The sequence below is a fragment of the Scomber japonicus genome, chromosome 5 (assembly GCF_027409825.1).
Source record: "Scomber japonicus isolate fScoJap1 chromosome 5, fScoJap1.pri, whole genome shotgun sequence".
NCBI classification, from domain to species: Eukaryota; Metazoa; Chordata; class Actinopteri; order Scombriformes; family Scombridae; genus Scomber; species Scomber japonicus.
Genome location: NC_070582.1, coordinates 13095616 through 13121169, shown reverse-complemented (window position 1 = coordinate 13121169; position 25554 = coordinate 13095616). Strand labels below are relative to the sequence as shown.

The 25554-nt window shown below is 41.2% G+C and overlaps 1 protein-coding gene across 1 annotated transcript in view; it reads left to right on the top strand.

The window, feature by feature from the left end:
- Positions 1-24899, top strand: part of LOC128358860 (potassium voltage-gated channel subfamily D member 2-like) — a 28098-nt gene extending 3199 nt beyond the window's left edge. Inside the window, exons 2-6 of the mRNA XM_053319254.1 lie at positions 20327-20489; positions 20957-21055; positions 21991-22089; positions 23143-23363; positions 24722-24899. Coding sequence (XP_053175229.1) covers positions 20327-20489; positions 20957-21055; positions 21991-22089; positions 23143-23363; positions 24722-24899 — 760 coding nt within the window. The remainder of the gene's footprint in view (positions 1-20326; positions 20490-20956; positions 21056-21990; positions 22090-23142; positions 23364-24721) is intronic.
- Positions 24900-25554: the final 655 nt, after the last annotated feature.

Below are 25554 nucleotides of genomic sequence, written 5' to 3'. Positions count from 1 at the left end.
GAACCATGACAGCCGGGCTGACAGATTTGCAACCTGAACTGAAGCCTTGCAGTGGTGCAGAATGCTGCATAGTGGACCACCGGTGGAGAGGCTAAGTACACCTTACTGAAAGACAAAGTCGGCTCGTTCTCATGATCCATCATTGTCTCCTGGTGTGCCTTTAAAAAGCATATCTCATACAGCCCTGAAGGAGAGTTGAATCGTGGTTGTCATTGTCTGCTGAATACACTGAAATGAGGAAAATATCTGTTGTTGTATTCTCCTCCAGTAACCTTCAATTCCTTATCTGATCAGAGGAAATGAGATATTCTGATGGTTTGTTTCAGAGCCCAGCATGCAGAAAAATTGATCAACATCTAACAAATAGTTATTTAAGTCAGATATGAATAGGGCACTGTAGTCTTTTTATTTGGTGGCAAATAAGCTCTTTAAAGACTAGCAGGGGTGCTACTAGCTGGAACCTCCATTTGGAGCTTTTGAAAGCATTTGATTTCATTCTGATAGCCGATGATTCTTTATGCCTACACGCTATCATGATGCCTTTCCACTACATATATTTTCAATTTCCCTGACTCACAGCCTCTGCAAGTAAAGACAGTGGCATGTGTTCTCTCCCCTGCTGATGGCCCATTGATTGTGCTTAAGCAGACGTGCAGACATTGGGTGAGCAGGGGCTCCTGTTCAGAGCCACTTGGCAGGCAGCCTGAATGAAAAGGAAGGGTGCCTGGAGACCAACGGAGAATCAATAGCACTGTGCAGCTGTGTGTCACGCCTCTGTGTGTCTACTGCTCTGTGCCACCAAACACAGGACAAGACCCACTTATCCCTCCTTATTTATTGAGCATAATCTCTGTGGCTTCTCTCGGATACCCAACAAAGGGGAATCTGCTTCTGTCGGAGTGCTCTTGTCAAGATCTTCAAGAATTGGTTGACTGAGTGTAAAACATGAGATTTTTATCTGTGGTATTATGTTTTGCAATATCTTGGAAAACTGCACTAAAGTCTGAGAGTATAATTTTGTGGCTAGATTTAATATAGTCCATTTAAGCAAGCAATAGATTCCAATATAAAGATAGCGTTGCACTTTATTAGACTGGAATCAGATGGTGCAGTGTTTGCTTGCTCATGTTTTCTCAAGATGATCCACACAGTCAGGGTGAATTAGCTGCAGAGGGAGTTTTTGGTGCTTCAGATCTTTTAAGTGATTTAAGGTGTAATGGAGTGCACTGCCGAGAGCAGCTGTGAAAACGCTGGAAGTCAAGCGCAACCCACAAGGGAAGAGGAGTGGGGAGGACAGGGTTTAGTCTGGCATAGAGGTACACGCGTTCCTCTGGACACAAACAGACATCACCTTCGATAGAAATAAGAAGCCCTCGTTTCCGACACAGGCACACTACTTTTAAACACACACACACACACACACACACACACACACACACACACACTTTTCTCCCGATCCTCATATTGATATCCTTCCTCCAGCCGCTGCCTGCAGAAAATGCTGAGAGGAACGATCATCCTAATTACTGATTAGTTGTAACATTTACTACAGTATGCGCATTGTCCTACAGTGCAACGAATGCAGTTGAACATTGTAGTCACTCAACAGATGCAGAATTTATCACCATGTCGTTTGTCTGTGGTACAGCTCCACCCACCAAATACGATTGGAAAGGCTTGACAAGTGAGCCCTATAAACCTTTCAGGGCAGGATTTATAAGACAGAAGAGGCAAGGTTAACAGACACGAGGGTCACTGTAGGGCCCATAAACCACCAGAAGTATAACCAATATCATGCTTGCCAGTTTGACACCTTGGCCCCATGGCAATCACAGCCTACATGCAGAGTGTTAACTTCATGGTTCAATGTGGTGCAGAGCAAAGCTTTTTGAAGTCCAAACTCTTCACTGCATGTCAAACGTAATTGAAATATACAGGAACAATCTGGAGGGCCTTTCTCTGTATCTGCACCCAAGAGATAACAAATGCATTCATGATAATGTAGTACTCATGTGGCGGGATAAGTTACCATGCCCCTGGCAGGCAATGCAGAGGATTTTCACTCTTTTTTCTCTCTTTTTCAACTGAACACGACAGTCAGCGAGAGCATTTGGTGTGTTTGATTATGTACTGCGATGGGTGTAATTTTTGTGTTCAGTAGAATACATTACACGACTGTATGTTATGCACATTATGAAAATCAGCAATCCATTATGAGCGTTGTGATGTATTACTGCGTAAAGCAGAAGTGGCTGATGTGAGATGTGTAGGCTGTCATTAGCCTGTAGGCTCACTGTGCCCCTCCAGGTGCTTTATTGGGGAGGAGAGGTGATGCTAGTATGCGGCTGATATAATGGTACTGAAGTGACAGGTGACTTAATGAGAGGAACCTGGCACTGAAATGTGTTCTGTGCAAGCTCCTTTCTGCCCATGCAAATGACTGCGAAATGGAGGACTGAGAGTGAGGGGCGGGAACAGACTGCCTTCTTTAGGGGAGATTAAGATCATTGTGAAAGACAGAATCTGTGGAGAGGAAAAAAAACAAACAAAAGAACGAGATGCTCTTTTTTCTGCTAAATTGAGAATACACAAGCCTCTGCTTTTTCTTTATTCTCTTTGTTATCATCACTGAACTGGTTTTACTCTGCCAGTTTAAGAGGGTGTTATGGAGGTGTGAGCTGAATGATTGATTAACATTTTATAGGCATTCATATATTCCAGATTTATTACATTGTATTTATATACTATATAGGTAGATACTTATTTTCATTTGCACCTCAAATTACTGTATGTATTTATTTTTTCACTAGATAATTCAATGTCAAAACCAAATGTATTTGTGGTCACTGAACCCTGAACTGAAAAACAGATTATGGCCAGCTGGTTGGTTGATGGGAGGATATGGTGTGTGTGAACTGACTCTAAAAGCAGGCATGCGTCACTGCAGACGGTCAGATTGATAAATAATCTATATGGCAAGGACAAAATGGGTGTCCTTCCATTTGATTCGATTTCTTTGACACCCCGTCTTCGAGGCAGCTCCAATAACACGCATTCCACGCAGGGGGTTTTCATTAATTCACTTTGAATGTGCTGCATTAAACAGAGAAATAGACTAGCATGTTTTGCACTTGGGCCCGGTAACGAAGTGTGAGGACATAAAATATGGCACCAGTGTTTTTTTCCACTACTCAGCATTTTCCCTGTCTTCTTTTGTATTGCGAGCAACGTCAAAGATTAATGGAATTTTCCAGTACAAGATTAAAGTTACTCTGAATGAATGCAGCATCACTGCATTAGGAAATAAGGAGATATGTGAGAAAAAACACATCACCTCGATTTCATTGTTGTTACAGTAGAAAGCATTTGCTCTGCCTGGCTCCACTTCCTTTCAATCTAACAGGCCAGAAAACCCCCCGACCCTGCTCGAGTAAATGAATAAAATAAGGAAATATTGCCTATTATGCAGAGGTATCCTATATTGAAAGTTGATATGTTGTAAAATATACTAGATGTAAAGTGTATGCCAAAAGATCAGTGGATCAAATAGTGTGCAAATGATAAACCCAAGCCCAACAGCTATCTCCTCCTCTGGTGCTGCGTGGCTTATTTACATACTCAGCATTTACATACAGATGAAAATGGCTTGTCTGGTCATGGAGATTGGTATGCAGACACACATAATGCCTCCTCAACACTTTGTTGAAACGTACAACAGTGTTCTAAGTGGATTCTGTTTAGTTTAGTGTTTTGGTTCACATTTTGCTGAGTATTAGATTCATTAGATCCGGTTATCATGCCCGGATCGTGATAAACATGTTCTACAAAAAATAATACAAGACTTTGGGATTGTCAGGGTCTATGTAGAGCTCATTCTTCCAAACACTGAACCTGTAAGGCAATTGACAAAGGCAGCTGTTTCAGTCGTTTAGAGAAGCTATCCTACTGTGGCCATGAGTGCTCAAGTCATTAGGGATGGCCCACAAATTTTCATTTCAGTCTGATACAAAATAATACCCGGGCCACAATCACCAATATCAATACGGATACCTCTTATTAACTGACCCATTATAATGTCATGTAGGGGAGAAAAATGTGTGTACTTCTACCAGACATCAAGAATTTCTCTTTACTATTCTGGTAAAGACAAAATGAGTCAGTTACTGAATCATATACAAAAAGAAGAAGACAGTTTTCATGCGTAAATAGTATAAATGTCAATTCTGAGAACCAATGAAGTGATTGTTGTGAATCCACACACGAAGATATTTTTTTTATTATTAGTATTAATATCCAAAACAAGACATCCATCAACCCCTGCACAAAGTCAAAGTTTCAGAACATCTGTAAAAATGCTGCACTCAAGTCAAAAGCCAGGGCTTCAGTCTCCTCTTAATGCGCCATCTGCAAAGTTACCTCTACTTCCTCATGAAAATGACTCACATATGTGAAATTTGCTCAACCTGAGAGCTCTGTATTGGTGTTGGGGATATTAACTGACAATATTTATTGTAGTTTAAATACTTACATTATTATAATTTTATCAGCAATATTTGCAACGCAGCTAGCTTTAAACCTTTTCGTATAATTATCAATAATGAGTTTTTAGTTGGCTCAGTTTGTTTGTTTGTTGTTTTGTGTACAACCTGTATTGTAGTATTTGCTTTTGTTTCTCCATTTGCAGAGTTTTTTTTATGTGTGAAATTGGTGAATTAGTTTTTTTTTATTTGATTTTGGTTTGGTTTATTTTCCCCCTTAATGCCATTACATTGAAAAACATTCCACTCACACATTCAGTTTCAACATTGTAGTAACTTGCCAAACATTTGTCTCATTTTTATGAGACAAAACATAAATAAGCCAGCATTACATTGTTAGCAAAACATACTGTGTGTGCTTTTGCTATTTCTAGTATATAAACGTAATTACTAGGAGACAAGGTTGCCTGTCATCATCACGTTAAGCCGAGAAGTAGTTCAACACATAGACAAAGCCATGTTTTTACACTTCAATTTTTGTATAGATTATACTACAAGAACAGTCAATAAATAACCTTGGTGAGGTATTGTCCCTTGTTTAAATTTTCATGGGCAAGGTTTCACTGTAAGGTCAACAAACTAATTATCAACTCAGTGAGAGAGTATCTAACGTTGATATAACAGAGAAATGAATGTATTCTACTGTTATTCTATTCCCGCACGGTCACATTAGTTGTATGAAAAAAAAGTCATTGTAATAAACTGTAGCGTTGAACATAAAGTATGTAAATCACTGGCCTTGCACTTGTTACTTTTGTGTAATTCTTGAGCTAATCAGCATACAAAGCACAAGCTGGGGTTTGTTTTCATGCAGAGTTGTTACATTTTTTTAATGTCTGCTATGCCGGTCTGAACATTACACTACACCCCGCATTGGCATGTAATGAGCGCTGGTTGTGGGAGAAACAGTTGTTCTTTTATTTTTAGATGCCACTGTCACTATGGCAAACATTGAACTAGCACTCATTATACTGCATTTCCAACACCCAAACCAGTGTTTTTGCCCCTCTCCTGACCTCAAAATCCAGCTTTGCAGCATAGATGTAGGAGCAAGGAGTTGGGAGCAAGGTGATGATAGTTCCCTATGTCACTGTGAAGGATTTGGGGGGAGGTGTTTTGCTCTTTGCACCGATTATTTCTCTCAGACACATGGGGACAGCATAGCAAACACAATCTCTTGAAATGGTGCCAGCTTTCATAATGCCAGAGTGTGAGTATCCCTCCCACTGACATTTGTCTCTTCATCAAAAACACCCCTCAGCCAACAAACCAACATCTGTGATCAGTAGAGATTCAGAGATTATAGCTAACAGCAATCATCAGGCAGCTGTATGAACGAAACAGAAAATTCAAAGAGTGATGTAACTCTCCCCGTCTGACACCTAATTTCAGGAGTGATTGGATGTAATTGTAGATAAGATTTAAAAAAAGAAGGTTGTGCTGTTTTTTTAAGGCCTCTCAGTAAAACATTAAGTCCAGTGGAATGAGAGAAATCCATTATTTTGACAGTTACCCTCGTTTTTAAAGTACCTACACTTAAATGCTGTGTAGCACACATTTATTTCATGGTGATACACTTGCATTGTATTATAGTGTGTAATGTTACCACCTTGTATCCTGTAAGCTGGTTGAAATCAAGACTTTCATTTAACACACTAACACAAGGCGTACTTTCTCATCAGTTTCAGAGAGCTGTAAAACTTTGACGCTAACACATTAATTGAAACTTGATTTTACAACCCATTCATAATAACCAATCGTGAGCAGTTTCATAGCGAAGACATGAGTATTGATTCAGCCCTTTTGTCAGCTTAAAGCTCTGTTTCACTGTTCATGAACCGTCTCATTTTCTGTCAGAGCTGAGGAATCTCGTGCCAGTTTTCGGCGCCAGGATACCACAATAAAAAGTCCTTATGATCAATACTGATCCTACTGGAATGAAATCCACAGTGTTCACAGTAAAGGCAGAATACAGATCTCTTTAAAGTGCACACGTGTGGCTTTGAATCTGGCTGCCCATTCTAGCCACTGTTAACCCAGTTTCATTGTTGAGCCTTTGCCACAGGCTCCATAGATTATTAGTTTCTGTATGAAGTATGAATGATAAGAGGCTCTGTCCCATTTCAGTTTAGGTATAAAGAGCTTCCTCCTGTCTGCCTGGCAGGGAGGTCCTGCTGAGATGAGGGATGTCAGCCTGTCACCCTGACGCATGGCAGCTGTTTCCTGCCTGCCCCAGCTTCTATAAATAGCTAAATATATCACCTAATGTAGGCCATTTGGTCAAACAGAAACTAAACAGGGCATGTGCACTGAGGCAATATTTTTCCTCTCTCACCTCAAACTAATTTCTCATGTATAGGTGTGTCAGTGACACCAACACAGTCTTAATATTTTCCTCTTCTCTGACTGTCTCCATGCATCCCCTGATGGATTGATGACATAGTAAGTGGCGATCATGTAGCGCCATTATTTCATGTCACCTTCAGACCTCCAGACACCTTCAGCTGATCTTTTCAGCTGCTCTAATGCACATGCAATTGATTTTATAGATAAAAATGATAAATATCCTGTCATTATTCTACCATGTCATGAAAACGTAAAGATAACCACCTATTATAGGCTACTCTATATGTGGTGGACATGATAATACAACCATTCCATTAGAATAGCCCTGAAATAACTACTGTAGCTTGTGAAAATGGCACTGTTTTTTTGTGTGAGAAAGGGGTCAGTTCCTGTAGACTCGGTGGTCAAAATATCAATCATACATAAACAACATGATGTAATTGAATCGGCACAAAGTACAGTCTTAAAAAATGACCACCGTTCTAAATCAGCACGTCACTGCCGCAGTGCCTCAACAAGGTTTGAGCATTAAATCTTCACAAAGGGGAAATGGTGACGATGCTTTCATTGTGCCCAAACCCCTGTAAATTCAGGGCGGTCACCCGACAGGTGGAAGGCAGCACATATCAGTTTCTGTCTTTTGGGTGTATTTCAGGATAATTTATAGTCCACTGCTGTAAATCAGAAGTAGTATTTTTTCACAAGTCTCTGCATAAACACCAAGTACGGGTGAATGGGAATGGTCTTTTTTTCCCGTTTGTGCAGTGAGGCTTGTGTGTGGCCAACAAATTCTTGACGTTTACAGAGATTTTACATTACTGGTTCCTCTGTAGGTTTACTGGTTATCATATGAATAATTTAAATCTTCTTGTCGTTCTGCTAAGCTTTATTCTGCATACCCAGGGTTAATGCCCATGTGTTACCTCTGACAAGATGCTGCAGGGGGAAGAACGGGGTCAGGACAGTTAGTTGTAAACTCTGCTGTGGCTTCAAATTAGCTCATTTACTTATCTGTCATGTAGCCAGATCCCATGGTGCAAAGTGACTTTGTATATTTGCTGAAGAATTGTACATGACTACAATTTTGAGCTACTTTATGCCTCAACTCTGCAACATTTCAGAAGGGATTTCACAGCTATAATAACCAGCATAACCCCCCACTAGCAAAGTTTAAATATATGCATATATTATTGGACCTTAATTATTGATTTGTTCACATGAATGCATCAATAATTTGCATCTAACAATAATTGCATATATTAATATAAACTATGAAATGGCCTTTTCTGGCTTAGAAATGCATTGACCTTTGTCACTAAGTACATTTTTTGGCTAGTACTTCTGCACATTTATTTAAGTCAAATCTTGAATGCAGGACTTATGCTCACTTTTAACATTTTTCATTAAAGTATTGCTGTTTTACTTCCATCTGAGTGCGTCTTCCACCACTGGCCAGAGCCTGAAAATATGAAAATACAAAGTCAGCATAACAAAGATTTATTTGTGATGTACTCAGTTTATTTAACCTACATGCATGTCGTGAATACACATTCTTGGGGGAAATGTAGGCGACCAACAAGGTCAAACCAGGTAAGCATATTAAAGTAAAGTAAAAAAAGCAAAATAACAAATCCTAATCCTATCCCATCAGTTCTCTCTGATGCTGTACAGGTTGGATTTCATTGACTTAAAAATGGCAGCAATTTAAAAGTCTTTATTTAGAACAGGATAGATGATAGCTAGTGAAGATTGATACATTTGTCTAGGTGTTATTGAAGTGCAGGTTCAGCTCACAGCTAGAGGATTTACTGCCTGTGTGTATCTCCACAGGAGTATCTCAACTGCTTAAGGATTGTGTTTCCATACGGGGATATTTGCTGCTTTTTCAAGGTATTAGTGGAAAACCGTAAACAGTTGATTATTATTTGTATTTTTCCCCTTAGCCAATTGTCCGTAATCCCTGTGGAGGAGCTTAAGAGTTAGATTTCTGGCACGCATGGCCTTATCTTTACATAACGGCCCCAGATAAATGGAGTGTGTCTGGTTTTGACTAAGCCAAATTTGGGCCGAAAGGCAAAGTCAAGCAAGTTCAGTAGAGAAGAAAGCGGTAAGACAGTAAGCATTAATAAAGCCAGACACTGCAATCAATTTCAGATTTAGTTGCACAGACACACTCTCACCTGCATGGAAACACACACAACACACAATCATTTACATTCCTGATGTATCTGCTGGTAGCCCATGTGGTGATGTTGGATCCTCTGGTCGTCAGCTGTCCTCTGGAGGTCACAGGGGAATCATGGCTGAGCGTCCTGGGAGACAAGATCCAGTGTCAGCTTCTGTAATGTGACATTCAATTACCTCCAAAGGTGGAGTGGTCTCGTTTGGATCCAAAAATCAATTTTTGCATGGACTTTGCTACAGTTTACTCCTCCAGGCTCTTCCCCACAATTTTGTGTACACATGTTGGTGACAGAAAACAAGCTGTGCCTCTGTCGTTCCAACTCCCATCGTCTTTTCTATGAAATGGCATCTATCAAAGTTAATGGGCTGTAATCATCACCACAAATACACTGTCACACGTCCCACTGCTTGCTCCTGAGTATTCAACTCCCAGTCAATGGGATGTAAAGACTGACAAGCGTAAGGAACACAATTTCCCATGTCATTAACAACTCCGAGTGAGAATTGGAAGAGAATCCCTAAACTTCATCCACAAAAACAAAAAGATGTTCTTAAGAGTTTGAAAATCTAATGTATTCAAGCAACATATTTCAGAACTGCAGAGGAGAAACATTTATTTCATATGCATGTGACAGAGAGTCAATACTAGTGACACTGTGTCTCGGGCACCCATCAACATAGTCATCTTATGAAATAACTCTTATTAAAGTATGTCACTTGCTAGCGACAGATCTGCTAGATACATTTTCCAGGTAGCCAGTCCTGCCAGCTTCATATCAGAGTTCAGTGGATACTGTGTATCTACTTATCTCAAAGCTGTATGCTGCTGGACTTCTGATTATACAGGCACACATGCACACACGCACTCACACATGCACACTACACTGGTATGGCAGCACTCCAAGAAAGCTGTCCCTGATGTATTCGTGTGTTTGATAGGATGTTTTAGCCATAGCATTCCCAGAAGACAATTTGTAGACCTCAACAGATGGAGAAGTCCAATTAGAAAGCGGGCGAATGAATGGGAGAAATGGGAGACGAATGTTCCAACTGTTTCTTTCTCCCCCAGGACAGACAGCTAATCTTAGAGTACAGGTACAAAACTAACATCGCTGCTGTTTTCATTAAAACATTACTTTAAAAAAAAAGAAAAAAAAAAAGATAAATAAAAGATAAAAAAACAAGGCGGGAAAAAAAAGCCTGTGATTTGATTTCTTAACACTACACAGTCAAAGAAGAAGGCGTTGAATTTTATACAGCTCGTTCTCACTCCACATCTACAGTAAGTATAAATATCTCCTTCTGTTGTCTGATTCTTCAAGGGCAGACGTCCCACAAAGCAATTGCCTTGCCATCAGCCAAGACCAAAAAAAGGAGAAGAAATGAAAAAGTGCTTAAATATAGCAACCCCCTGGGATAGTGGGAGGGAGGGTGTGCTGTAGTGTGATTAAAATGAATAACCTTCATTCAGTCACGATTGTTAACGGTACATTCGAATGTGCCGTCTGTGGTGAAGCTGTGCTTTTACTCTGCTTGTCTTCTGACTGTTAACATCATTATTCATCGGGCTTGTCCTCTGCAGTGACAAAGATGTTGAAGTTATAAATAATGGGAGTTGTGTCATTAAGTACTCATACTTTCTCCCTTAGGCCCAGGGTCAGTTTAATCCAGGCATCAGCCACCCCTGCTGTGAGAGCAGACGTAGCAATAAACCCGTTGATGACTGATAGATTGTGTGGATGCAAGAGCAATTTTCATCAGCAAAATGACCTTTCAGTTGTGTTGTTGTTGTTCTGCCCATGGCCCCGAGTTATTATTTTTCATGTCATTTTTTGATTTGACAGGAGAAGTCTCGTGGAGTGAAATGGAAAAAGTAATGATGTCCCCATGCGCTTGAAGTAACACAGTGCAGGTTCCGGAGATGGGGGATATGGCACCAGCTAGCAGCACTACTCTGCCCCAGGGGCCAGTCAGCAGCTGTTACAGGAGATGAAGCTCTTCCCAATACTTCCCCACAGGTTCTTGCTGGTTCCTGGTACTTGCTGTTATCTGGGCCTGCTGCTGTCGCCAGCCTGGCTGCTGTCCACATGCTCCGAGAGAGCGCTCAGTACATTTTTACGCTTCACCACTCTTTCTGTCTCATCCCAACCTCCGCTATTCCCCTCAGTTTCGCTGATTTGAAGTGTTCGTTTGAACTTGTAGCTGTTTTTTGGGGGGTTTTTTTTAAACGGCTGGATTTTCTACCTTGATGTTTGTTATAAAGACACTCTCTGAGGAATTTTAAATACATCTTTTACTAGTATGACAAACAATCTGATGCAATTTCTATATTAAGTTCTATATCTTCAAATCATACCCTATATGAGCAGCATATGCATAGTTTGGCATGTAAAAGAAGTAAACTGAGGGGCTGCAGCTGTTTGCTGTAAAAAGAAAAAAAAAAGCTGATACAGACAGTTTAAAGTTGCAGCTCAAACAGAATGTGAAACATTTCTGGTCTTTGGGATGAGGAAAATCAATCTTTTTCCCTAACATGTATTATCCCGAGACTCTCCTTTTCTCCAAATTCTACAAATACATTTCGCCTGCTAGACATTAATCTATGTGCTTCCCTTTTATCTGCCTCTACATATTTTGAAGGAAAAGTTCTTTCACATTTCACAAAACAATCTCAATACAAGATCCACTTTTCACAATTTTTCCAGCACTTTCAACTGTATCACATGGTCTTCCTTTGCAGTTTTAATGTCTCTCTCTGTCACAATCAACTTTTGACTTTGCTCAGGTGTCATGGGGATGTTGGCATGCAAGCAGAGTGGCTTTATTTCATCCATACCAAGTGTAGGGCTTTTTGTCCTCTAAAAAAGTAAAGAATGAAACTTAATTATTGACCTTATAAATAGTGGTTTGGCCAAATTGAACAAAATTAGGTGATTTTTCGCTCAGTTGATTGGCAGAAAAATGAATCAACCCCAACTTTTCAAAAACAAAAAAAATCTAGTTATTTTTTCAAGCAAAAATGCAAAACATTCACTGGGTTAAGAATCTTAAATGAAGATACATTTTTGCTTTTCTCTGTCTTTTACAACTCAAAATCAGTTATGGGTTTTGAAAAACCTTCACTTTGATTACTTCACATTCAGCTTTGGCAAACTGTGATGGGAATTTTTATGTAATAGATTAATCAAAAGAAAGTCATCAATAGGTAAATTGAGTACTTGCAGGCCTGTAACAGACAGAACAATAAAATCAACCATATAAATCTCCCTTTATGATGGACATAATATACCAGCAACACAAGTACACAGAGCTCCAAATCTGGTGACGCTGTTGCTTGCCATTAAAAAAGCAGATTTTTAGATACTGCAGCTTGTGCATGCACTACTGCAAACTCACTGTTAAGGGGCCATTTGGTGAAGGGAGCTGATATCCAGCGGCTGCTCAGAGCGGAATCGCACATCAAAGTTAATCTTGCACCGTCTGCTCTGGCGCCGCAGAGCACTAATCTGCTGTCAGTGTGATGAGGCTCCTGGACCAGTTCCCCTTTCCAACACACACCCACTAATCCGCAAGACCTTTCACGTTTTTCACTCTTCTCCATCACCTGACCACACAAGAAAGGTCACCGGGGTCACGTTCAAATCCCGCCTAGACAGTATAGTTGAGCATAGGTCTTTATGTACAGTATGTTTCAGTGCGGTCTTTTCTGTGCTTGTGAGCAGCATCCTGATTGTGCTTCGTCACGTGAGAATACGCTGAAACACTGCTATTACTAATGCTACTGCTGTTGCCAGTACACTATTTTTCCTGTTAATTGGTCATCTCTAAATTTCTGTATTTTCACCTTTAACCCCACTTTAGGCCTTCATATGCCAGAGGTGAGGTAATTCGCTCCCTGCTTGATCAAAGCCTTCTGTGTTCAAGAAAAAGGCCACCACTCTCTTGCCTGCATGCCGATTAACCTATGATGAATACAGAATGAGTTCATTAGCATAATCGCTTGAGTGTCTGATGATTTCATTTTATTATCACGTTCTCTCATAATCCATAGCTCTGTCGCCCCTTCGTGCTTCGTACCCCTCTTTCATGTTCCTTTGCCCTCCCTATTCAGCCACGAAGCGGTGTAATTGCATTATCAAAGTATTATACTGACGTGGGAATATATTTTTAGCCTCTGGCTTTCCAAAGAAATGTAGGGAGGATGGGCGGAAATCTAAACATGGAGTGACAAATTGGACTTTGAGCCATGGTTGAGTCAGTTTACCAAGGTTTCATCATGCCAAGACTGATCGAGGACTTGCATCATTAGACCTCCCTCTGTCACATACAAATTATTATTGTCACATTTGCATTTTTGCAGGACGGCGTGATATTTTATGGGTCTATGTGGATACTTAACCCTCGTAAAACTTCTATTAATACAGAACGGCCGTTCATCTAGTAATTAAAAGAAATTGCCACAAGGAATCGGTCGTAATCATGAGGATGAAGAGCTGAAGTAGAGGTGACTTGGCATATAATAGCAGTGGAATGGCGTCTCTTTTTTTTGCATAGGACAGCAGTTGTTTCTCAAGTGTCAGCAGGTGTAGACTGAGCGACTGGAGAACAGCAGAAGAAAAGAAAAATGTCAAGCATGGCTGTGCTAGCGCTGCATTATAATAGAAAAGGAGGAGAAAAAGAAAGGGAATGAAGCGTTTCATCTCCAACTCATAGTTAGAGGCAGGCAGGTCCAGGCAAAGGAAGGGTGAGTCAAAGTCAGGAACGAAAGAGCGGTAGAGAGGAAAGCTTTTTATCATCCCTGACTCTTAAGAAGATCTCCCAAATGAGAGAGGGCGTGCATGCTAATGTCAAAGCCGTAGTGATAACTAGCCGCCTGGTTTCGTGGGGTGAGGGTTAAGCTGGGATTTGGAGGGCTGAGGGAATACATGTTTGATATGTGAGCGAGAGAGAGCTGAGGTGCCTTTGCCGGAGCCATATATGTGGAGGATTATTCTATATGGTTTATCTATGTCGGCATGGCTAAAAGAGAAAATTCACTGGCCTTTATTGGCATCTGTGTAGTTACTGAGACTCCAGGGTGAATGTTCAGCTGGAAGATCAAAACCGCATTGACATTGCTGCATCACAACATCTTCATTTACAATGCATTAACACCAACTGTCAGTTAGCCATGCATAGTGTGGCTGTTCCATTGAACTTCACATGCTAACCTTAAACTCTGCTCACAAATCTGCAGAGATTAGATCTCAACTGCATTGTGGAGAGAATATAAAAAAAAGATCTCTCACGTTTGCTTCACATTCAATTTTACTGCATTTCGACATCCTGTCAGGACAATGTTGTCTTTGCATTTTTGCCCACAGAGCTGGTGATGCTTACCTATCTCAAACTTGTCCTTCCCTGTAGCTATTGTTCGCGGTTACTCATACTGGAGCGCTCTGTTTTTCCTACCACACGCATTACACCAGGCAGTGCGGTCCTCTGGTTCTATCCAGAGGACCGCTTTATCTCTGCTTTCCCATCTCCCCATTATGTTGTGTAGTTCTGCCAGCCTCCCCTTCTCTCCCTTATCACCTGCAGTGAAAATCTAGCGGGCTAATCCCAGTGCCTGTGGGATTCCCCCCTCTATAATGATGTATATCTGAGGGATAGCATCAGAGCAGAGTCCTATCAGCCCACACACTCTTAATCCCATCAGTCTTTGGTGTCCAAACCCAAGAGAGGCAGCATTTTGGATGTTGTGCTCCCGGGCTGCAGCCAGAGATGCAGTGCAGAGCACCAGGAATGATATGTGGTGTTTAGGGATCAAGTTAGAGATCATGTTCATTTATTGTGCTTCTGATTTGTGAAACCTAGTGTTGTATCTCCCTGAGGATTGCAGTGCAGCACCACATACTGTAGATACACCACTGCAATGAGAAATTCTTACAGGATGTTTGCCACTGGTTATGCTTCCAGTCTCTGGCATCACAAAAATGTTATTCGCTCTGTTTGTATTGGTAATAGATAAATACGGAATGCGATTAATATTTTAACATGCTGACTAACAAAAACACAAAACAGATTTACGTTTGGTTCATCAATTATAAAAATATTTAGCACACATTATTCGACTAGCTTCACCTGCACTTGTTTATCTGTAAATCTCTGTTGGCTGCATTCATCTTTTCTTACACAGTGGTTAGTTTCACATGCCTGTTGGCGCAGAAAAGAACGATCATATAGCTTTTCCTTTCTTGTTTTTACGAACTGAATTTTTTATGAGGGCTCTTAATATGACATAACCACCCTCAAGACCTCTCCTGCAGTACTCCATAAATCTTGTGGCCTCACAAGCTACACACCAGAAAATGTGTATCTCCTGTCACCCATGTTAGTATGACATGCAGGCAGTATAATCTATTTTCTTGAGATTCTGAATTCATACTTGTATGAGCATGATGGAGTTCAGGAGGAAAATTACATTTTTTTGGTACATCTATTATTTAACTGTCAGCAAGAATGAATATTGTGCTCTTTCAGCCTTGTGGAGAAGGTATAGAGAATCGCATTGTCGTGGAGCATTGCTCCATTTGCTCCTTGTCATGACTTGTAAAAAATATAGCCTTTCTCGGTTGGTCAGTGCAAGGCTTCATCACTTCTATGTCAAGTCCTCAGATAAGATTTTAATGTTGTGTCCGCTCTTGACACTCTTTGATCCTCTGTGGTAGCTTTACATTTCACATCACGCCCTCAGGAGATGTAGCCACTTTAAGAGTATGTGATACTCTCTGACCTTGCCGCTATCCCGTTGTCCCAGCTCTGCCTCTCTCCGTCATTATCAACTTTTGATTGGTACAGTCAGTGACAGTATCGGAATTTCAGGATAATTGACGGGTTTTGGTCTCACAGGTTCGGAGGGCTTGTCTGTACTGCAGTGGCCATTGAACTGTGAAACTGAGCGAGCGAATTACCCCAGGAAGCACTGATAGGGAGCTCAGTGTGCGATGGGATGTTTGGTGAAGGTCAAAAAGAAAATCATGCATTCAGAGAATTATTAAAGACATGCTGAGAAGACTCTTTGCTGAAAGCTTGTTTGGACTTTACCAAACTTATCTTTTTGGAATGATTAAAAAAAAGCTGATATCGTGTCAGACTAAAAGTGGTTGACCTTGACATGTTATTTTCTCAATAAAGTTCTTCTTCAAATGAACACTTTGTTGTAGCATCTCAAAGAGCATCTCATAGTGAGTTCACTATGACTGAACACGCACAGCTGAAGCCAATGTCTCTGGACGATTTTCTCCTGCTTTCAGATAATAAGAGACGATCACTGAGTGGAATACAAAGTTAAACCAATCTAATGGAGAAAGGTAGGATTGAAATTAATTTAATTCATATTATCAAGACTGCAGCCCCCCACCCCACCCCCCAATCCCCCCACACACCCCCCCAGTAATTATTGGCATGAAACAACTTGGAAAGATGGTGCACGAGATTGGACAGTGTGCTTAATTCATCTTGATTCTAATCAGCTGATGAATCAAAATGCTTAATGTATTAATCAAATTAGTTTCATTCAATTGCTTCTCACTGAAATATCAAAGTGGAGTAGATCAAAGTGCAGTTTGATGAAATAGAGATTTACTGTCTTTGCCATGACAGATTTAATAGGATGCCACCTTACAGTCCAGAACCTTTAGTAGCTTCATCACAGGATTTTTCTGCATTTTCAACACCTTGACCTTGATCGCTCACATCAGTGGAACTGAATATCATCAGGCTGTTTAAGTGTCATTCATTCCCTTTGCTTTTATGAATTCACTAAGGGCGCTTTTAAAGGCGGCGAGTTAGTTTCACGGTAAAACTCAGGGAACGGAAGCTAGACGTACCATGACAGAGGTGCAAGTGGATGATTGGATTTTAACGCTGTTGACAAAAGCCCCCCAACCCCTACCCCCTAGTTGAAAGATCTGCCACAATCCTTCTTGGATCCTAATTGTCAGGACCGTTAAGCTGTTTGAGATGATCTCAACTGGTGTGTTAGTTGAAAGTAGGGCTTACTTTAGACCTCTATGATTACATTAGAAATTTGAGACTGTGCTCACTTAAGAGGGTGCATGTGCATAAGTGTTGCCTTTCTTCTGCCAACCCCCCCAAACATCTTCCGTAAAAACAGGTTGGCTGATTTGTGTGCTGCAGACACAGCAGATCAAATGACCAGAAAAGATCAGATTTTTACAATCGGGACTTCTTATTTCACCTGACAAGATTCCTTTTCATTTTGTTTGATTTTAGAAACAAAAACAAAGAACAAAAAAAAAAGCCCTGTCTCTGAGAGGAGAAATAAACAGATGACGTATCTGTGGAGTCATTCAGATATCTCGTAGTTGTTTTTTTTTCTTCTCACTTCCCACTTACCAGATGGCAGTCAGATTTCAGACACAGGGCTCTGGAAGACAATCAAGGAACAAGATTGCTTTTTTAGGAAGGAGGATTGGTTTAACTAGATGTCAAATTAAAGGCCTTTTCACACACATACGCACATGCAGGCACGTGCACACACACACACACACACACACACACACACACACATAAACAAGTACGTGTTCTCATGATTTAATGTGTGAGTGTGAGTGTGACTGTGTGTGTGTTTGTGTGTGTGCGTGTTCCTGTGTGTCCAGGCGTGTCCATGTCTTGGGTGTCGACGCTCGCTGTAAGGCAGTGAGGTCATGTACAGAAATCTGTCTCAGAGCACCCCCTGATGGAATACCGCACTGGTTTTAAGGTCAACGGCACAAACTCTGGCACGCAGGTTGATACAGGGACTCATGAATGTTTGATTGGTCTATTATCCAAGCCGGGTGGGGACATTCATACCCCAGTTTTGGAATTCAAATATTCCTTTTAGTCTGACAAAGCTCCTACACGGTCTGAGGCGAACCCCCTGGCTTCACTCTCTCTCACTGTGCCAGGCTTCATCTGCAATGCTGTCATCTCACTGTAGGACAATTGTACAGAATATGCTGTTTTTAACACCAGCGCGAGTACAACACAGTATGGTTTCAGGTGGTTGGAACTGGGGAATTGATACTCAGTCATTCCGACACTCTTCTTCCTCCTTTGCAGGGTGGATAAGAATCTGGCCATCCATCTTCGTGTCTCACCCATGTCAGCTCAGGGTAGGAAACGTGGGTACCTGGTAGTCAGAGACAACAAGAACAAAGCAGGAACATTACTTTAATCTTTCGCTGCTGTTAATTCCTACCTCTACCATCATCCAGGAGGCAGAGCTTTGTGTATCTCAGCTTCCCCCTTATGAACAATCCATCACTGTTAGTGTTTTCCTCCAGAGTGCGCTTGCTCCTTTCATTTTTTTTCACCTGCTCACTACTATGCTTTGCTTTCAAAAGAATGTTCTCCCTGAAAGGACCACAATACATTGTATTCCACAGTTGATTGTTGAGACTTGTTTTTCTAGCAGCATCGTGCCATTCCTCCCACTGGAATGAAACTCGTGCGAGCTGTCACATTTATGTGCAGGAATGCTATGCTGCATTTTTTATGCGGATCTCTTAATAGGCTTTCAACAGTACATACGGAATCCATAATTGACACCTGCTGTCAAGCTTTGTCAGTGATTACATAGGAGAATGACTTGACCTGTAATGAACTGTAAAACTAATGACATCTGTGTGAGATTACTCAACTTGAAAGCAAACTGTTGTACATGAAGTCCCATCAAGCGTGATATTAAAATGTCCACTTTTACATCTTTCCAGCCAAGCTCTGTAAAAGCCCAGGCTGCTGGGCCCAATGTGATGGAAACCTGAGGCTAATGACTGTAGCAGACGGCCGTGGGCATTAGACAACTTCATTTATGAAATAGTCAACCTCCCGTGTAGCGATACATTCACATTACCCTGCCTCACTTGAGAGACGCACGGCTGTCACAGCCACTGAGCAATGCTGATGTCCTTTCCTACCTGCATTCATCTTACTCTCAGGAGGTAATGGTCTTCTCAGGTCATTTGCGCATTAGGGTCTCGATCATTCATCTCACCTACCTGCAATCCTGTGGATTGCTGGTCCTCTGCAGCACGTATGAGAAGGAAGGTTTAGAGCACATGGGACACACACGCTCAGGCAAAACACACGCTCTGAATCATTCATTTGCACTTTTATTTCTAAACCTCAGAGTTGCCTGTGGCCTAACGTGTCTGCAGAGGGTTAGTCATGACCATGCAGGTTATGTTCAAATTATTTGTGTTTATTATTTGCAGGTTTATGCCTCACGCTATGAATTACCTCAGAGAAATTGGGGTTTGTTCCTAATTGTTTAATGTTGCTGAATAATAATCACCTCTGTGTGGCAACAGAATGTTACTGTGTTTGCGGCTAAATGCTTAGTTTGTTAGTCTTGGTTGTTTTGGCTTGTGAGTGGAACTGAGGCTATTGGCTTAATGTAAAGAAAATGAGATCATGAAGACAGTTTGATTTTAGCTTTACCTTGAGCAAAGGCAGGTCCGCCTGCCTCATAGAAGACAGGCACATTTATCTCTTTAATGAGGATGATTCGGTCCCATCTGACATATGTACAACCATTAATCTGCTCATGCTGAATGTAGTCTGTAACATTTGTATAATGCTGAAAAATGACATGCTTATGCTTAACTGCAGTACCGGTGTTGCGCATGATAACGATTTCCAAAGAGCTGCTTTTTTTTCTGTCTCAAGTATGACTTGTTTTAATGTTGTTTTACTACAGAACAAAACACACAAGTGGCCGTTGCAGAGGCACACACACTTAAGAAATCTCTCCAGGGTTTGTCATCACACTGTTCCCTTCCCCTTTTGCTTTTACTCGATGTGATACTACTCCCTGTATCTTTCACAAGCTGTTTGGCTAACCGAGGTCACAGGGGATATGTAGCACGTTTGGTCACGATGTGAAAGCATTAGCTGGTACCAGCAGGTGTGTAATTATATATGAAACAGATTTTTTAAAGAGGAACATCATGATGGCATGTCGAAAGTAGGCCAGGAAGAAGAGACATCAGAAAAGTCCTATTTATTCCTCACCCACTTCAAATGTGTGACTCTCTTTTTGAAGTCATGAAATAATCCAAGGTCACTGTTACTATTTCAAGATGATTTAAAAATAACACAAAGCAGCTGCACATGATAAAACAAACCAATGTTAATGCTTTTAAATTAATATTTATTTTCTTATTTTTCCACTCATCTTATTCACTGTTGTCTGTTTTTCTGTGCTCCAGGTACGGTGACATGGTGCCAAAAACCATCGTGGGGAAGGTGTTTGGGTCCATATGCTCTCTGAGTGGGGTGCTGGTCATCGCCTTGCCTGTCCCTGTCATAGTGTCAAACTTCAGCCGTATCTACCACCAAAGCCAGCGGGCAGAGAAACGACGAGCCCAGAGGGTACTGACTTTCCCCCTCCTTGTGTCTTTCTCATTCTCTCTCCCCCTTTCTCTCTATCTCTCTTTATTTTGCTTCTATCTGCCTTTTTCCTCTGTCCCCGTCTTATCCGCACATAACAGAATGACAGGCCAAACATTATCTTCCAGAATATTAATCTTTTATTGTGTTTCTGTGTATGTGTGTATTGGGTGTCTAAACTTGCTTCACTATATTTCAATGGGGGAGAGAAATAAGAGAAAGAATGACAATGACCGAACAAATGATCTTCAGAATACACTGTCAGCAGTTTTTCAATAGCAATATGTGCATTTCCCCTTAAAAGTGTTTGCTAAGGCAGAATTTCCTAATCGTAGATTTAAGCATAACCTCTTCCTACTAAATACTGTGGCTGCCAGAGGAAGACAGAGCCAATTAGTGTGACAGACAAACCGTCAGAGGCTAAAACAGAGGTCTGTTTGTTCAAACAGAAAACTCGTCTTGCTAGAATCCGTGCTGTGAAGATTCGAGGCACTAATGCTTATATGCGCTACAAACAAAACGGGCTCCTGATCGACTCACTGGAGGAGGTAACGGGGCCAAGCAGCGGCTTGGGGGCTGACTGACCGGGGCCTCACTGATGCTTGCATGCCGCTCTGCTCGGGGGCCATGCTACCACACACAGGGAGGGGGGCGGGCTTCTCATGCTGTAACAGGGGCTGCTGTCATTTCAGTGCTTCCGTGTGATCGTCCACTCTCTCCACATCACACCTCTCAGCTACAGCATTGACATGCTTCGTCAACACTCTCTCTCTGTCCGTACAGCAGGAGGGCCAGGCAGGCACACTTGCTTTCTGGTGGAGTACAGCCATTACAGTCACACTGACTCATGAACAAGCTCTGCATGTTTGTCCAACAGGGTTTGGAGGGGAAGGAGGGGAAGGAGGGAACCAAGGGCTTACTGGACAGTAGCTCGCCTATGGAGGCTGACTGCTCAGCCTGCATCTCCTCTAAACTCTGTTTTTGATCTGCTGTGTGTTCTATGTGTTATTTCCAGAGCATCCAGGTTGTAGTGAGGACTAACACAACATACCTTCCATCCCAGAGCCGTGCAGAGCTTCATCAAAGTGTAGTGTTGTTGTGGTTCAGAATCTGTGCTGTGTTTGGTGCAATCTGTTCGATCTGTGTCTAGGTGTGCCACTGCTGTTGCACTGAAATGAATTCAGCTCTGATTTGACCTTTCTGGTCCTTCTCACCAAATCAGCGTAAGAATGGCAAAATAAATTCTATCAGTGAAATATGTTGTAATCAGCCACTGTCTCTATGCATCTCTAAAACATCCCTATCTCACTATAGGTTCTCAGTAGATTGGCTGCCGTGCTACAGATCAGCATTTTCAACCTTCTATGCTTTGCATACTCTCCACTACATCACCAAGCTAGCTTTTGCCTGAGACTCTTTTTCTATCCACAGTCTGAACATGTTCAACTTCACTGTTTTCTTTTTTTACTTTCTGTGTTCGAAGGCCTCCAAGGAGGCAGGACAAGCCCTGGTGGGTAAGGCCGCTACCCCTCCTTTTGAGAGCCAACATAATCACCTGCTGCACTGCCTGGAGAAGACCACGGTAAAATCCCATTTTTCTTTCTAAACAATAAAAAGCACTACCCACTGGAAAACAGTCTATCACTCTGGCATCTTTTGTTTTAACTATTCTCGTAACAGATTTTACACAGTTTAAAACTGTTCTCTGTGAAGACGTCGCCTTTTATGTAAAGTTACATCACTTCCACAGTCCGCGCTGCATCATCATAGCACCAGCCTGTTACAGAGTGTTACAAATAGAAACAAAGTGAGTTTTTTCATTCATGCACAAACTGTGGAATCTATTTCATATGCAGCATGAGTTAAAAATAGCTGTAAATGGGGCTGGGAAATGTGGAGTCCCCTCGCCAACAACATGCTAAAGATAACATGACTCTGCCAGCCAGAAACATTATTCCCTCCAAACAAACCAGCATACTTGATTTTACACAATCTATAATTTAGAGATGTAAGAGCCTCTTTAATGCTTTCTGTGACATTAGTTTTACACTTACAGCTTCAAACCCTATACAGCGACATAGACAGGCAGTAAATCAGTGTTCTTCTTAATAGATGATCCTCCCACCCCCCACTCCCTATAAAAGGCTTGCCGGTCATCTGGGAAAAGCTGCATAAAGGCTTCATGCCATTCAGATGCCAGTGAACATGTTTATATCAAGCCTCTCATTCTGTGCATTATACATGGCAGAAAATAGAGCAGGAGTGACAGAAGGAAGACAGGAGGTATGATTCAGACCATGGCATCAGATCGTGCATGTTGTCATTGTGCCACCTGCTGGCAGAACCTGAAATGTACTTTGAGCCTGACCTTCAAGTCATGCTCATTTGTCACAGGGATAACAGTTGTGAATGTTTTCGCAGATGGCACTTAATGTGGACATCTGGGCCAATATATTTCTATTCCCTTGATGATTAATTTTCCAATTATTAAACAATTTTGCCGTGGATTCTGTTCAGTCTGTTTAGTCTTTACTGTGAAACATCTTTACTCATTATTTAGAACAGCCAATCATTGATGTAATAGAGTGATTCATGAGCAACACTGAATCCAAATTTCCACTATGTTCCTCTCCAGAATCACGAGTTTGTGGATGAGCAAACGTTTCAGGCCAACTGCATGGAGATCTCCATCATGAACAAGTCAGGCTCACGTACTTCCTCGCTGTCCTCCTCGCCGCACGGCCTCGGCTCGTGCTGCTCTCGACGCCACCGGAAGAAGAGTAGCTTCAGCTTGCCCAGCACAAACAACCAGGAGCTCAGCACCATACAGATAAGAGAGAGGCCAGTGGCCAACAGGTAGTGAGTCTTTCTTGCTCTTTTGTCTCTCACTTCCTCTCTGTCTCGCCCGACACACACACAAAAAAAGCAAAAAGCTGATCCTGTATTATATGATAATAAAGCATAAACTGCTGTATTTACAGTACCAGTCAAAAGTTTGGAGACACTTTAGTAAAAATCCACTCTCTCTAGCTGTTAGTTGAAAACAATGCAGATCCAGAAATATGATTCTCTTGTATCTCTAAAAACCCCTCTAAAATGTCATTGCAAAGCTGTGTTTCTTTTTTGGTGAAACAATGACGTTTGGGAAAAGTTTTTTTTACACCTCACATGGTTTGGTCACACAAAAACAGACATTTTCCCATTATACTCTGGTGATATGCAGATAGTTTCACTTGTGTTGAAGTTTGGAAGTACTGTCACAGTCCCTTTGATAATGGCATTTTGTTTGCAGTGCTCAAAGCATTGAAAATGTGCAAAACAACAATATGTCCTTTTCAGAAACAGTGTTGTTGCTTATTTAGATGAATAAAAGATCTCTGTGTGAAAATCTTTAAGTTGAACCACTTTTAACTGAAGAAATAGCTGCTGCTCCCTGTGAAACCTGTTGACAGCTTGTTCTGTGGATTGCTCTGGGTAACAGGGGCGTTGTTTCTGGAAGACACTTTTAAAATCTAGTTTTTCTGTGCTGTAAGCACCACAAATGAGATTTCATTCAACTCCATTACACAGCAGAATACTCTCAAAGATAGATAAGATATCTCATGGGCAAGTAAAACCAAAACTGTCTGCATATCCAGATAGCACAAGGAGTAAGTGAGAAAACAAGTTATTTCATAAATTGGGTGAACTGATCCATTAATTTTGGCGTGAAAATATTAATTTACACAGTAGGTGAGAATCTCAAATTATTTTCCTTGAGTGTGTCTGCATGTGGTAATGTTAATTTCATGTGTAAACTTAATTTCACATGCAATAAGATAGTCAATACTGTGCACACAGATTTAACAAACACACGTAATGCTGTATGAGGATAGTATAAATTTGTATAGGATGGACTTCATATTAAAAAGAGGATATGCAATAGTTCCTCTTGACTCTTGGCTTTACATACACTGTCTTCTTATACATTAAATTCTTCATGTTCTCTGACAAGGGTTATAGATGGTCACACTGAAAATCAAGATATACCTTTCTGAATACCTTGAACCAATTATACTCTACATATCTACTGCACAAAGAATGTGAATATGCCTTAAAATGTTTTTTTTATAGTTTGAGAATGTACAAAAGGACACTGTGTAATACAGGCTTTGTGTAATACATCCACAAGGTCAGTCCTCTCATCCTCTCTCATCCTGTGTTTTCTCTCGCAGCCGCTCCAGCCTGAATGCCAAACTCGATGAGACTGTGCCCTTGAAATGTAACGAACCTTACATCACTCCCTCCATGGTCAGCCTATCTGCCCCAGTGGTGACCTCCTCAGACAGGGATGGCTCCACTACCACCACCACATACTCTCAGAGCAACATTGTGCGAGTATCTGCCTTGTAGATGTCATGCCTATCTGATCAGCTAACTGGTCTCAAGAAGCACCAGCTGCTGAGGAGAGGGACCACCGAGCATCAACCTGCCATAATCTAGAGGGATTATAAGATTAGCAGAGGTCGGGGGTTTTTTCAAGTAGTGATCTCATCTGATGTCAAACTCTGCATGGTATTAGAGTGATGTGGACGGCTGCCTTGGAAGAAGAGCGACCAGCAGATCTTGCTCCATTAAGCACAGCAGAGCAAGGAAGTGTTGGGATTGCATTATTGTTGTTGCCTAAAAATACTGAGAAAAACTTTATTTTTGAATATGTAATGTAGTCGTATTTGTTGTCTTCTGATTCAAAGGATGAAAGGCAGATCTTTAAAGGTCATTCTTGATGGCCTCTGATGACAAAGCACACATATTCATTAAGTTGGGACCATCTCTGTGAATATTACATCCGTCTATTTACACATTAGAACCATTCACTTCACCCACCACCCACCCAATTAAATAGATTGTTTTGAAACCCCTCAGTTAACTGGTCTCTAATAGTCCCCCTCACTGTTGTAAATTCAGAAAAACATGCATCCACTGGAATGGATAACTGTTGTGAATATTCATTAACTGATTCATTAACTGGTTGGTGTCATCGCTTGATGAGTAAAATATACTACGC